The 13,424-nt window shown below is 41.3% G+C and overlaps 1 protein-coding gene across 1 annotated transcript; it reads left to right on the forward strand.

Moving 5' to 3' along the window:
- Nucleotides 1-550: 550 nt before the first annotated feature.
- On the forward strand, nucleotides 551-13,090 carry nkrf (NFKB repressing factor). The gene is made up of 3 exons (XM_041195624.1): nucleotides 551-1,010; nucleotides 7,726-7,847; nucleotides 10,844-13,090. The coding sequence occupies exons 1-3, from the start codon at nucleotides 802-804 to the stop codon at nucleotides 12,796-12,798; spliced, it is 2,286 nt and encodes a 761-aa protein (XP_041051558.1). The 5' UTR covers nucleotides 551-801; the 3' UTR covers nucleotides 12,799-13,090.
- The last annotated feature ends 334 nt before the right edge of the window (nucleotides 13,091-13,424 follow it).

Below are 13,424 nucleotides of genomic sequence, written 5' to 3' on the forward strand. Positions count from 1 at the left end.
TATGACATCTTTGACAATCTCTTCTTTGCCTCCACCTATCACTGGCCCCCTATCCAGGTCTACCTGTTCCCCCCCCCCCCCCCCACTTAAACCAGCTTATATTTCACCTCATTTCTATATTTCCTCAGTTCTGTTGAAGAGTCATACGGACTCGAAACGTTAACTGTGTTCCTCTCCGCAGATGCTGTCAGACCTGCTGAGTTTTTCCAGCAATTTTTATTTTTGTTTCATTATCACATGCTGTTTGTGAGAATTTGCTATGTGCAAATTGGCTCTCAGGTTTCCCACATAAGAATAGGAAACAACACTATGTACAGGTTGAACAGTGTCCCGCAATGAGCGGTGATGTTGGCTGGCTCTCCCAGGTTTGCTGGTTGTCTTGATGTTGTCAGGGGAGTGTTTATGACAGCAGAGCGGCTACATTGTGGCGGCTGGCGGTGGGGGGAGGGGCGGCGGCTGGCGGTGGCGGGGGGGGGGTGAGGGGGAGAGCCGCGCACTGGCGCCTCCAGACCGCCAACGCTAGGGGCGCTGGCGGCCCGGCCTCCGGCAGTCGGAGCGGGCGGGTGGAAGGCGGCAGCGGCAGCAGTAGAAGCGGCGAGGGGAGGAGAGATCTGTGAGGCGCTGCTCTGGTTCAGAGCGGGGCCTGATCGCTGGGTGATTGCGGCCGGCTGGCCGGTGCCGCTCGTTGTCGGTCCGTTTGAACTCGGGAGGCGGGTGATCTTCCCTCCCTATCTCTCTGTCTGTCTCTCTCTGTCTGTCTCTCTCTCTCTCTCTCTCCCTCCCCCGGCCGGGGCCTCTAAGATGGCGGCCGGCGTGGAGTCACAGGCCGGCCCGAAGCGGCAGCTCGCCGAGGTGGTGGAGCAGTACCGCGGCCTTTCCGAGAGCGACAAGCACTGGCGGATCCGCAGGCAGTTCATCGTCCGCCATATCCAGGATTACCCGGACAACAGGACGGAGCAGCTGCTCGCCCTCTCCATGGTCTGGACCAACCATGTTTTCCTGGGTTGTAGGTGAGTGAGTGGAGCAGCAGGCCCCGGGCTCCAGGCCCGGGATGCAGGTTCCAGGCTCCAGGCTCCGGCCTCCAGGCCCGGGATACAGGTTCCAGGCCCCAGCTTCAGAGGCCTTTTGTTAGACAACCAGTTACCTTACCCCTCAATCACTACCCCCCACCACCAACACACACACGCCACTGGATGTTGTCTTCCCTCAATAATTGTTACCTCCCAGCTACCATCTCAGCACTCTGCATCCACTGGGCTCCCTCTCTGTCAGTTTATCTAAAGCCTGATTTCCAAGCTTACCCAACATTATTCTTCAGGGTAGAGGGACTCATTTATAGTTGCATTTATTCAGAGAGAACTCTTTGAGGATTGGCTTACCTTTCTGAAGTTGCTTTGGGTTTGAAGAGATGCTTTTCAGATGCCTCTAATAAGCAGAGAGGAAGAGATTTGCAGTCTTTTTATGTTATATATGTATAATGTGTGAGGAGGTAATAGCTTTGTCTTGCATCAGTGAAATGGAAGTGCTGTTCCATGGTTGAGTCTAGTAGGTGTTGCCTGTAACTGAGGATCAGGTGTTGCTTGCTGAGTAAGTCATTTTTGGGTGGCAATAGGGAATGTGATTTGTTGTGAGAGCGCGGACCTGACCTAAGACACAGTCTGCTTTTTAGCTGCAGATATTAGTTCCCTGATCTTTTTAGCTGCAGTTATTAGTTCCCTGATGCAGTTATTGAATGGAAATCATAAAGTTAAAGGAATAAAGAACTCTAATATGAGAAGAATATTTCCAATTGCAAAGCAATTAAGGTGCCTCATGTGGAAGAAGACTTAATTGATTATAGGCAGAATTTTTTTGTTAGCTGGGTGTGTGACACACATTCGTGACTACATTTGAGTCCCCTAAACCAAACTACTGAGAAATCCATGGAGTTGAAGTTTTGTTGATATGCATTGCATGTACCCTACTTATCTAACCTAGAGAACTTAAGCTCAAGTTGACCGCAGTTTAATTGCCCTCAAGAGTGTGCTGAGGTACTGCTGGACTGAGTTTAGCCAACTAAAATCATACAGCCTACCAGTACAGAGCATTGGGAAGTTTGTTTACCTAAAACTACCATACTTAGTACAGCCTCATTGGCTTGCTGGATTATTCAAAGCCAAGTGGGAAGAATTTCAGCACCCAGGAACCTGGTCTATTCTGGATGCCATTTATCAGTCAAACTAGCTGGTCATTCATTGGCAGGGTGACCCTTTTACTGAATCTTTGTGGAATGGGATTTTATTCTTCTGGCTTGTGGGCTACATTTCCTAACTCAGTTTGAAATTGGCCCTCTGGTTTATTGTGAATTAGAAAATTAAATTTCATATTTAAACCAGTTTTGGAGGTCATATTCAATTCACTTTTGCCATGATAAACACAAATTGTTGGTCTTGTTCATCAACAGTGTCTTGAAATACTGTGGACCTACCTAAGTCAGCAATTGGATATCAAGCCTGCCACAGAGGGTTAAATTGGATTCTGATTTTCTGTCAACAATCTTGTCATTTTGGAGCTATCTTAACCCCAATGGACTCTGCTGATCTGCTCACAAGTTGTTAGGTCATTATACCAATGTAGAATTGAGCCCTCAGGTGGACATCAGCTAGCAGGATCTTCTTGGGCATAATTACCCACTGGCTCCAGCGTACGTTATCTATAGCTCGCATTGCAGCAAACCGCTTAATATTCTTCAAAAGGAAAATGTCAGCTGGTGCTTTGAAACGCCATCAACTCCAAGTTCCCCACCAGGTTACATACCAACCTGATTTGGACATGTATCACCATTCCGTCATTATTTCTGGCTCAAAATCCTGGAACTCCATACTAAATAGCATTGTTGGAAGTATTTTTATCAATGGATTGCAGAAGTTCAATAAGAAGGCTGACCTTGAATGCTTTTCCTCCTATGATGACAGAGTGACAACTTGACTTACATATTCCGCACAAGGCTGAAATCCAGACTTGTCCTTTTTAATTACTCCAGGGACCTTCAAACCAACCATTCTGTATGTTTGCTCTGCAAACCTGAAGTGCAATTAATAATGGTGAGATTCCTCAATAGTTTTCAGCTCACCAGGATTCCTCCTCCTGGATAACAAATCATAACTACAGCGCTGAAGCAGCAGGGGTGCCTGCGCTTCAAACAAAGTTATTCACCACCCTATGATGGACAACTTCAATGTGAGTTGACAGTTCCTGACACTATTCTTCAAGGCAGTTGTTTTTCTTTCCCATTGGCATACAGCAGCTTTTAGGAATACCACAGGCTTCCCATCTACGCCTGCAACCAAACATTAACTAGGTGATGCATTGTAAAGCCCTCTTCCTCCTACTTCACAGGTTTATTAGCTCTTCTAACTGTCCAGCATACAGCACTAGTTTTTCCAATCTCTGTATTGAAGGATCCTTACCACGGTCTTTCAAGGCAGATGCCGATTCTACAGATGATCCTGTGGGATTTTTTGAGAGCATTGGAATTGTAGGTCATTGGCTCTACCCCAGAGAACTCTCAAACATGATTGACAACAAACTTTAGTCAATAAGAAGACACTTCTTTTGTGTAATTATAAGCTAAAAGTAATGTTCAATGCAAATTAAGTTGTATGGTTTTTATGCTTGTCAGTGGAATAAGTTGCCAAAGTGAAATACATGTTGACTTTGACCCTATTTGGAAAGAAACTGTTTAGGTTTTAGGCTTAATGATGAAACACAAGGCTTGGCATGATGTTAGGGGGAAATAAAATGGAATGGTCAGTGCTTTTGTTTTCCATGGTTTCTTCCTGTAATCTCTGAGCATTTCACAGATTTTCTGATGAAGAGTGGGTAGAGCAGCATAGAAGCCCAGAGTTGTAGGACCTGACGTAACTCGTGGTTTCCCCACGTGGTGAATTCCCAGTTTCATACCTATCCTGTGCGGAATTGCAAAGCAGACTGTGTATCCTTACAGTAATGGAGTAGAAGTTAGAGACTCAGTTGTTATGATCTCTGTAGCAACTGTAATTTTTAAAAAGAAATTTAAACTTCCAGTTAATAGCTGAAAGAATGACACTACAAAATTTCATGTTTTAAGACATTTACTGTAATAAGAGTCTAAGTGCTCTATTGACTAAACATTCATAGGCAACATCTACATTAAGCCACACAGCGGAATACCCCTCCTTATATTTAGCACAATTGAAAAATCCCACTATCAGGTATATCTTACACTGTCCTTTAAGTAGACATTTAGTTCTTCCAGAATCCATCTAAGATGGTTCATAACTCCCAACGGTTTACTACTTCTTTTCCTTTCTCAGCCTACTAACTTCTAATCCCAGAGTTGTCTTTCAAGGTGTGAGTATCACTGAAGATCCTTCTAGCGCAAGCTAGACAAACCTTCCAATTTCATTTTAACCCCCACGTATTTGGTTTTTTCAATCCGATCATGGGCTCCCACCTATGTTCTGGCACGGTGAACCATAGGGTCTTTCGGTCTCTGGCTGCGCTCTCTCTCCAGGGTCGCAACAGACTAACCTGTAATGTTCAGTGATATTTTAGGAAAACTTGTAACCCAATATCACAATGACTTCCTCTGTACCCTTCCTATCTCAAAGCCATAATTATGGCAATGTGAATCACATGGGCCTTGTATTCAGGTAGAGATTCTGATTTTCTATCCTTGGTCCCGAACTTCCTTTCATCTTGGAACTATATGGACAGTTTAAAGCAAAGCTGTTTACAACCTTACATTTTCAACATTTTTTTTGGGAGAATCTCAGCCAATCCACTGTTAGCACACAGGCTGCTGCTATTGTCTCCAAATATGAACACCTTGTACCTTCTTCCCAGTAAAACAATCTGGCTCCCCTTGAATCTCTAACAATCAAACCACCCGACTTTGCTGGCAGGCACACTTCAGAACAGGCCACATGACCCCTTCATTTTACCTTGAATTAAAGACTGTCCCAAAACGTAACAATCTTCTAAACCTCAATTGTAACACTTGCATTGAGCTTCTCACCCATTTTTGTTAATGCAGGTCACTTGCCAATGAAGAGGCGATATTAGGGAGCATAAAGATTTGTGGGGTGTGGTTTTTTTTTGTCTTTTTTTTTAAATCACAAAATCCAATCTTTGTGCATTTGAAAATCGTACCAAGTTCGTAAGATTTGTTTGATGTTGAGGCTACATATTTTTCTTTAAAGTGGAAACAATTTAGCACAGTAGGTCAAATTTTAATCAAATAAGGTCTTCTACAGTAAAAGACATAAACATTAATGTAACTCGATTCATGGTTTTTAAACTAAATTGCTCAATTTATTTTGATTTTTAATTATCAGCTTGGCGTATTACTATGTAAGATTGTGGGTTCAAACCACAATCTTACTAGGACACAATATTGATACATGGGAACCAGGTATTGTAGTACATGAATTGCAAAAAGTTAGTATACAGGTACAGCAAGTAATTAAGAAGGCTAATGGAATGCTATCTTTATTACGATAGGGATTGAACATAAAAGGAAGGATGTCATGCTTCAGTTATACAGGGCATTGATGAGACCTTCCCTCGAATACTGTGTGCAGTTTTGGCCTCCTTATTTAAGGAAGGATGTAAATGCATTGGAGGTGGTTCAAAGGAGGTTTACTGGATTGATAACTGTCTTATGGGGATAGGTTGGACAGACTGGGCTTGTTTCCACTGGAGTTGTCAAGAGTGAAGGGTGGTTCGATTGAAGTATACAACATCCTGAATGGCCTTGACGAGGTAGATGTCAAAAGGATGTTTCCTTTTGTGGGTGAGCCCAGAACTAGGGGGGCACTGTTTTAAAATTAGGGGTCAGCCTTTTAGGACAGCGATGAAGAGAATTTTTTTTCTGAGGGTTGTGTGACTTTGCAACTCTCTGCCTCAGAAGGTAGAAGAGGCAGGGTCATTGAATATTTTTAAGGCAGTGGTAGATAGATTCTTGTTAGGCAAGGGAAACAAAGGTTATCAGGATTAGATGGGAATGTGGTAATTGACACCACAAGATGATCAGCCATGATCTTATTGAATGGCAGAACAGGCTCGAGAGGCTGAATGGTCTACTGTTCCTATTTCTTATGAACTTATAAGTGCAGCAGTGAGGGGATACAGCATTCAGAAACCACTTTTGGACGAGAATTTAAACCAAGCCCTTGCCAGGTTAAGTGGACATAACAGATATTGTGGCACTGTTTACTGATGAGTGAGTGTACCTGCTATCCTGGATAGCATTCCTTTCTCTCACAGCCGAAAACAGATTATCTAGTCACTTGTTAATTTGCTTTTTGTGGATTTTTACTGTGCAGCAATTGGCAGCTACGTTTGCATATGTAACAACAAAGACTACAGTTCAAAAGTGATTTATTAGTTGTAAAGAGCTTTGGTATGTCCTGAGGATGAGAAATGCATTCTATGAATGCACATTTGACCTTTACTTTCATTTATAACTACAGATGCAATGCTCCTAAAAGCTAAATTTCCAGCTTGACTTCCCCTGAATTATATCACTTTCAGTGGTTAAAAAAATTGAGGAAATTCTTGTATTTATATAATGCCACCTTTCCCTGCCTCATGGATGTCCCAAAGTGCTTTACAGTCAGTTAAGTAATAGCCAACTTAAGCACAAGTTTCTACAATATCAGCAATGATATTAGACCAGGTAACTAGTTTTAGCAGTGTTGGCAGTAAGAAAAATATTGGTCAGGGCACCCTTGAGAACACCCTGCTCCTCTTAAAATAGTATCAAGGGATCTGTTACATCCACTTGAGGGGAAGACTCAGGATAATATCTCTTCTGAAGGAGTTGAAAAGATTTGTTTAGAATGTCCTTCCTTACATGTAGGAACAAAAACATCTCCAGGCAAGCATTTAAAAGTGCGTGTCATATGAATCAAATAATCAGAGAAACTGGATTTAGTTTTGTTCTGTCTATTTTTGTGTTTGTCCAGTAGTCACTTGATGCATTTTTACTTGGGAATTCTATTCCATTTCTTGGTGCCTTTCATTGAGAAGCATAAGCATTTTAGTTAAATAACAAGAGTTGAGCATTTGACTTGGTCTTTGCTCAGATTGATAGTTCACTCAAAATTTGCCAACCCTCTCCCATAAAATCCCTATCCTAGCATTTTATTCCCATTCATTCCCAGGATATGGGTATCACTGATAAGGCCGATGTTTAACGCTTAAACCGTGAGAAGGTGGTGGTGAGCTGCTACCTTGACAGTCTCTGAAGTGAACATAATTCTGCAATGCTGTTAGATGGGGAGTTCCCAGGCTTTACTGAAGGAACGGTGGTGATATATGCCCTAGTTAGGATGGTGTGTAGCTTGAGCCTCAAGTCTGGTAGGGACCCACAATATCCTTTACTGAAACACGACAAGGTTGGACAAACTTTCCTCTCAAATGGAAGAGGGTGCCTTTCTCACAACTTGGTTGTGCTTCCTGGTAGATTAAGTGCTGGGTCTTTTTCCCTTTTTTTGGGGGGCGGGGGGGGAAGAGAGATGGGGCACAGAGAATTTTGTTTTCAAGAAGAAATGCACAACTAATCATTATGTACCAGTATACCTTGTACGTAGCTTTAAGTTTATTGTATTTGACTATAATTAACTGAAGTATAATTATCAGACGGTAGTGAAAATGGTGATAGTGGAGAAGTTATGCATACAGATATGTTTTTATTAATAGATACAGCCCAGACCTTTTAGAAAAGGTCTTTCGAATGGCAGAAGGTATTGATGTTGGTGACATAGGATCATGTGAGTTAGTTCCCGGCAGCACAACGAACAAAAGATCCAATTCTGACAATGGTAAGTGAAAAATTCTGACCTATTATGTTGGTATTTACAGCACGGAAGTAGGCAGTTTGGACCAAGCAGTTTGCATTTATTCTGCATTCAAGCAGTATGGTCCTACCTTTTTCCAATATCTCCTCATTTTCCTTTTGTTCAATCACCCCATCTAACCAATTTGTAAATGTTGATGTGGTCTTTGCATCAGTCCTTAACACTGGTGAAATCCAAAACCCCTCAACCCATTGTTTTCAAAGAAAGTTTCATATGCTTTCTGTTCTAAATCTCTCTCCTGTTGCTTCTGTTGGATTTGTCAGTGCTGGGGATGAATATTCAGTGACTGCACGAAGCCTCTCAGGTTGGTTAGAACACGGAACTGCAGAGTAAAGCTCCATCTGCTCTGCATCAACAACCTCGATCGTCGTTTGGTAGTACACAACTTGAATATTGCTGAAAAAAGCAATATTTTTTGTTGAAGCCTTTTCATCTTTCACTCATCAGGACAATCCGCAAGAAAATACTAATGTCAGGGCAAATAACATGTTTATATTGTATGAGAAGAGAGTGCTGATTGGTTGGCAAGTGGACTCTGATTGGTAGAGGCATTGCATGGAGAATGCACCAGTTGATGGTGACTGACTGCAACTGTTTCACGCTGCTACTATGCAGTAGCAACACGAATTGTATTTACCACTAACAAGGTGCTGCTGTCAAGCCAAAAAGACATTCTGCCTATCACACAAATGAGTAATGTGGTGTGTGAATTTCAGTGCCAGTGTGATGCTAGGTATATAGGCCGTACATCCTAAAGACTGGTGGATTGTATCGAACAGCATTGTCCTGCTGTTCACAGTAGGCAAGGTATGAACTGTACCCAACCAGCCCATGCTTGCAAAACTCAAAACACAGTGTCCAACATTTGATGTGATTCCGCGAATAGACAATGTTTGTTAAATAATCTTCAGTGTGCTAAGAATTACGCTGACATCCAATTTAATATTGCCAGTTGGGCTCGCAGTGTGGCGCATTTATGTGTATTGGAAGCTACATATATTAATACACAGGGCCCTGTTCTTTGCAGACAGACAGACAACGTGTACACACATTGTACTTGTTTCAGCTAAACAAAAGAAGTGACGTCTTTTTGCTGGTTCATTTCCCTGGGCAATGTCTTGAGCAAGCCTGATTTAAATTTCAAACAGTGCTTGACAGTTAACTGTCAGTTACCACCAACTGGTGCACTCCCCATGGCAACGCCTCTACCAATAAGAGTCCACTTGCCAACCAATCAGCATTCTCTTCTCTTACAGTTTAAATATTTTGTTTCCCCTGACATTGGTATTTTCTTGCCAATTGTCCTGATGAGTGCAAGACAAAAATCTTTGATAAAAATATCTAATTTTTTCAGCAACCTCAATCTTGGAAGAGCAAGTCTATTAAATTCCAAATGCTTTTGTTTCAAATAACAGCAATCATTGCAGTCTTTAGTGAGTTTGCAGTTTGTGCCAAATTATGGGCTGTTTTATTTCCTGGGTGTGCACCCACTTACAACTGCTTTGAAAATTTATTAGTTTTATAGCTGGGAGTGAGAGAGGATATCCTTCTGCTCAGCCTTTGCTGTTTTTACCCAAGCAGTGCAAACAAAACATTTTGGATTTTGCAGTAGACCCCAGTTTCCTTCCTTATCCCATTTATGACAACTAGTTCTTTTTGCCATAATACATTTGATTTTTCAATAACTAGCTGTCTTTTAAAAAGATTTTCCAACCTAAATTCTCTTTCCAAAGTGTAATCTTTACAACATTAATGACCCCATCTATATGAATTTTAAGGGGAAACTAATGCATTTATGGGAAACTTGATAAGCACATGAGGGAGAAAGGAATAGAAGGATATATTTCTGGGATGAGATGAAGTAAGGTGGAAGGAGACTGGTGTGAAACATAAATGCTAGCATTCACTAGGTGGGCTGAATGGACTAGTTTTGTGCTGTAAATACTATGCAAAAATGTTTAGGCACAAGCATTTATAATTCCTTCCCTTTTCTTAGTGTTCAAACTTGTTATGGGCTAACTCTTTTACTACAGAATTGTCCCTTTTCACCTGGGTGCATGCTAATTGTAACAATTATTTGTAAAGACTTCAGCAACATATTTTGCCAGTGAAATATTGGGTATGTGTAGGATTTCCGGATAAGTTTCAGATTCTAGAACAAAGTACAATGATCCTACAACTGCTAATCCTTGCACACGATCAAAGCCAAAATAGTGACAACAGTGCCTATTCTTTGATCATCAGTCAACTTCACTGCACCCACAGGTTATGCTTTTCAGAAGCTCCCAATTCTGGCGATTTTGAAATTGCTTCCAGTCTGAATTTATACTAAATGACTGACATTCATCAATTTCACCAAAAGTAAATTTCAAAGCATCAGAAAGACCCTACAATGTGCTGTAGAAGTTCAGATCTAAACTGTATGTCTGAATATTTGCAATAATATGCTGAATGTAAGAAATCTATTTTATGCAGCAAATAACTTTGTCAGTGTTTCTTTAGGTTTAACAACTAACACCTTTAGTGAATGAAAGGTTAACTTGAACTGTAGAACTATGGAGGTAATAGTTTATTGTAGCTTTCTGGGATTGAGCTAGTGCTCTTTATGGATATAGCTCATTACACCTCCATGTGGTCTAGCATATAAAATCAATTGGGAATCTTATTCTAAAGATATTGAAACAAACACATGCAGTTTGACTGCAGAAAAAGGAGTCTACAAAGACAGAGCCCAACAGTACAGCAATTGTGTGCTATTTTAAGTTATGGAGGTTTTACCAACTATTGTATAAATATTGGCAGACCAGCAAAGGAGCAAGGAATATTTTGGCATATATTGCTAAAGTTTTCAGATTTGATTTTTTTTTAAAATAAAAGGGATAACTTGTTGATGTGCAAGGTAGGCAATGTTTTTAAAATACTACCTAACACACTCACTCTATCTGTGTCCACCCTCTCAGGTGAAAATCCAACAGCAAAGCGGAAACCTCCTTTATTCCGCCCTAGATTTCGATTTGAGCCAGTTGCATTTGTTAGTAGCAGCACCAAGGAGGAGGATGAAGTGAAGAAAAAGCCAAGTCAATCAGAGAAGCCGCGAAGGTGGGCAGATTTGGATGAAGATAATTCAAGTTGTTTGATTAAAACTGAGGAGAAATCGGTGAAAGCAGAACCTCAGCCCAACTCAAATGTGAACAAATCTAACAAAAATTCAAATGGTCCACTGGTTCCTGCCTCTTCTCAGAATTCTAGCACATTTGATTATGACTCCTTGTATAAAACCATCTTCACAGATGGAGAGCAAGCCAAAAGTGGAAACTGCGTTAATGGGATAAGCTGTTTAAGCACTTACATGTCTAAAATACAGCAGAACTATTCTGCAAAGTATGAGGCTTATCATTCCAACCCATCAGATCTTTATCCAACAATGAGGGGACCGGATTTTTCTAAGACCCCAGTTGCCAATAAACAGGGCTACAAGGGCCTGGGCTTCACACAGACCAAACGGTCGAAGAGTAGAAAATCTTCCAAGAAAAATGCCAGTAAGTCAGTACTCCCGGAACCTTTGTCAAGCAAGGCTTCTCCATCTGGTGGGTTTTCTCCATCTGCAATAAAGAGCCGACAGACTTTCTTTAATATGCTCCAGATATCTGTGTCAAGAAAGCTTAGTTCTATTGGAGGCTTCAGTAACCAGCTGAACCATAGTGATGTACTAAGTAGCTGTATTCAGACATGTAAAACAAACCCTCAGTATTTCTACGTATCGCTAAAGGAGATCCCTCCAGCTGATGTACCAAAGAACAAGAAAGTCTTGACGGATGGCTATGCCTGTGAGTTGAGGTGTCAGGGGGTTTACTTGGCTACAGGTTATGCTGGCAGCAAAATTGGAGCTCGCGATAGGGCCTCTGAGCAAGCCTTAAAGTTGTTCCTTAAAGATGTGGTGGTTGAGGTTGTGAAGCGCAAGTGTAAAAGCAATTGTATTGACGACTTAATACTGTGTGAAAAAAACACCCCTCGAAATGACATTCCACCTGCTCTCAAAAAACCAGATGAGAAAATCCCAAGCAAAGATACTAAAGATAAAGATACAGCCAATAAAGGAAATGAAACAACGAAACAGAGCAGTCGACATTCAAAGGAACTCAAAAAGAAGCACTGGATGGATTTTGTCATTTTGGAGACTGCAAAAAATGCTGTCTGCATTCTGAACAATTCTGCTCAATTCAACAGAATGACCGTGGATTACAAGTTTCAGCTGACACCCAGTCAGGTCTGGCATTGCCGTGTTTTTGTCGAAGACCATTTTATTGCTGAGGCTTATGGAACCAAGAAGTTGGTGAAGCACACAGCAGCAGAAAAAGCTTTGAATATACTGAGGGAAACGCAACCAGTTGTAAAATCAAGCAAGCCCGGAAATACTGATGCAGCCATCTCTCGAAATGCAATTCTCGGACGATCGGCAGAGGAAGCTCTTAAACAAAAGATCACAGAGGACAACATTGGCAATCAGCTTTTACGGAAAATGGGTTGGAAGGGGGGTGGTTTAGGGAAAGAAGGTGAGGGTATTGCAGAGCCAATCATGGTAAAAGAACAGTTCAAGAGGGAGGGCCTGGGTTTGGAGATGAGCAAGAGTGGTTCTAAATTAAACAAGCGAGATATAGAAGATCTTATCAAAAACTATGCCCGCTCAGACAAGCAGGAAGAGCTGACCTTTTCCAAAGAGCTGACAAACGACGAGCGAATGCAAATTCATCAGATGGCTGCAAAATATGGCCTCAAGAGTAAATCGTATGGAAAAGGAAAGGAGCGCTATTTGGTTGTGAGCAGAAAAGTCCGTGTAGATGATATTATGAACCAGCTTGCACAGGAAGGACAGGTTGGCCGATTTGAATTGGTCGTGCCAGGTTCTTCAAATTGATGCAGAACTCCGCCCAATTTTCCCTTTTTATTTATGTGCAGTTTTCTTCAGAAGCGAGACTTTTTCCCCGGTAACCTGAATTCAGTTATTGTAAATGGTTTCTCAATTGCAATAGAAGTTTATTTACATCTATTATTTACAGTTTTCAAATTGTCATCAGTGAGGTAGATGTTCAAAGCAAGGCATCCAAAATGAACTGTCTCAGTATTTCTGCATCACCTTTTTCCTTGTATAAAGATAACTGTCTGTGTTATTTACAAAAAATGGTAATAAACTGCCACTGTTGAAATTACTAGTGAACTAACAAATGTTTTGATCTGATTCATCTCAATTAGGGGGCAAGGGGTAAATCCATTAAAATTATGACGGTTGATCTTGAAAGGTAGTGTATATATTTTTTAATCCTGTTATTTGTTTTAGAAAGGGATCCCTTGTTGATGTACATTTTGCACTAGATTTTTAATTCTCATCATCATCTCCCCCAATGTGTGGAAGAAAATGTAGTCGAGACCCAAGCTTGCTTAGTCCTTCATAGTCCCTAATCTCTAGAATCAATTAGGCTAATGGAAAATTGTTGGCAAATGAATGATGTTTGGAACAGATTTGTATTCTTTCCATTTTGATAG

The sequence above is a fragment of the Carcharodon carcharias genome, chromosome 9, assembly GCF_017639515.1.
Source record: "Carcharodon carcharias isolate sCarCar2 chromosome 9, sCarCar2.pri, whole genome shotgun sequence".
Lineage (NCBI taxonomy): Eukaryota > Metazoa > Chordata > Chondrichthyes > Lamniformes > Lamnidae > Carcharodon > Carcharodon carcharias.

What these genes read in the sequence shown, in the direction of transcription:
- nkrf (XM_041195624.1), top strand. Translation starts at nt 802, where the DNA reads ATGGCGGCCGGCGTGGAGTCACAGGCCGGCCCGAAGCGGCAGCTCGCC. An exon ending in CATGTTTTCCTGGGTTGTAG is followed by an intron (nt 1,011 to 7,725) that starts GTGAGTGAGTGG and finishes TTTTATTAATAG; the next exon opens with ATACAGCCCAGACCTTTTAG. An exon ending in AAGATCCAATTCTGACAATG is followed by an intron (nt 7,848 to 10,843) that starts GTAAGTGAAAAA and finishes CCACCCTCTCAG; the next exon opens with GTGAAAATCCAACAGCAAAG.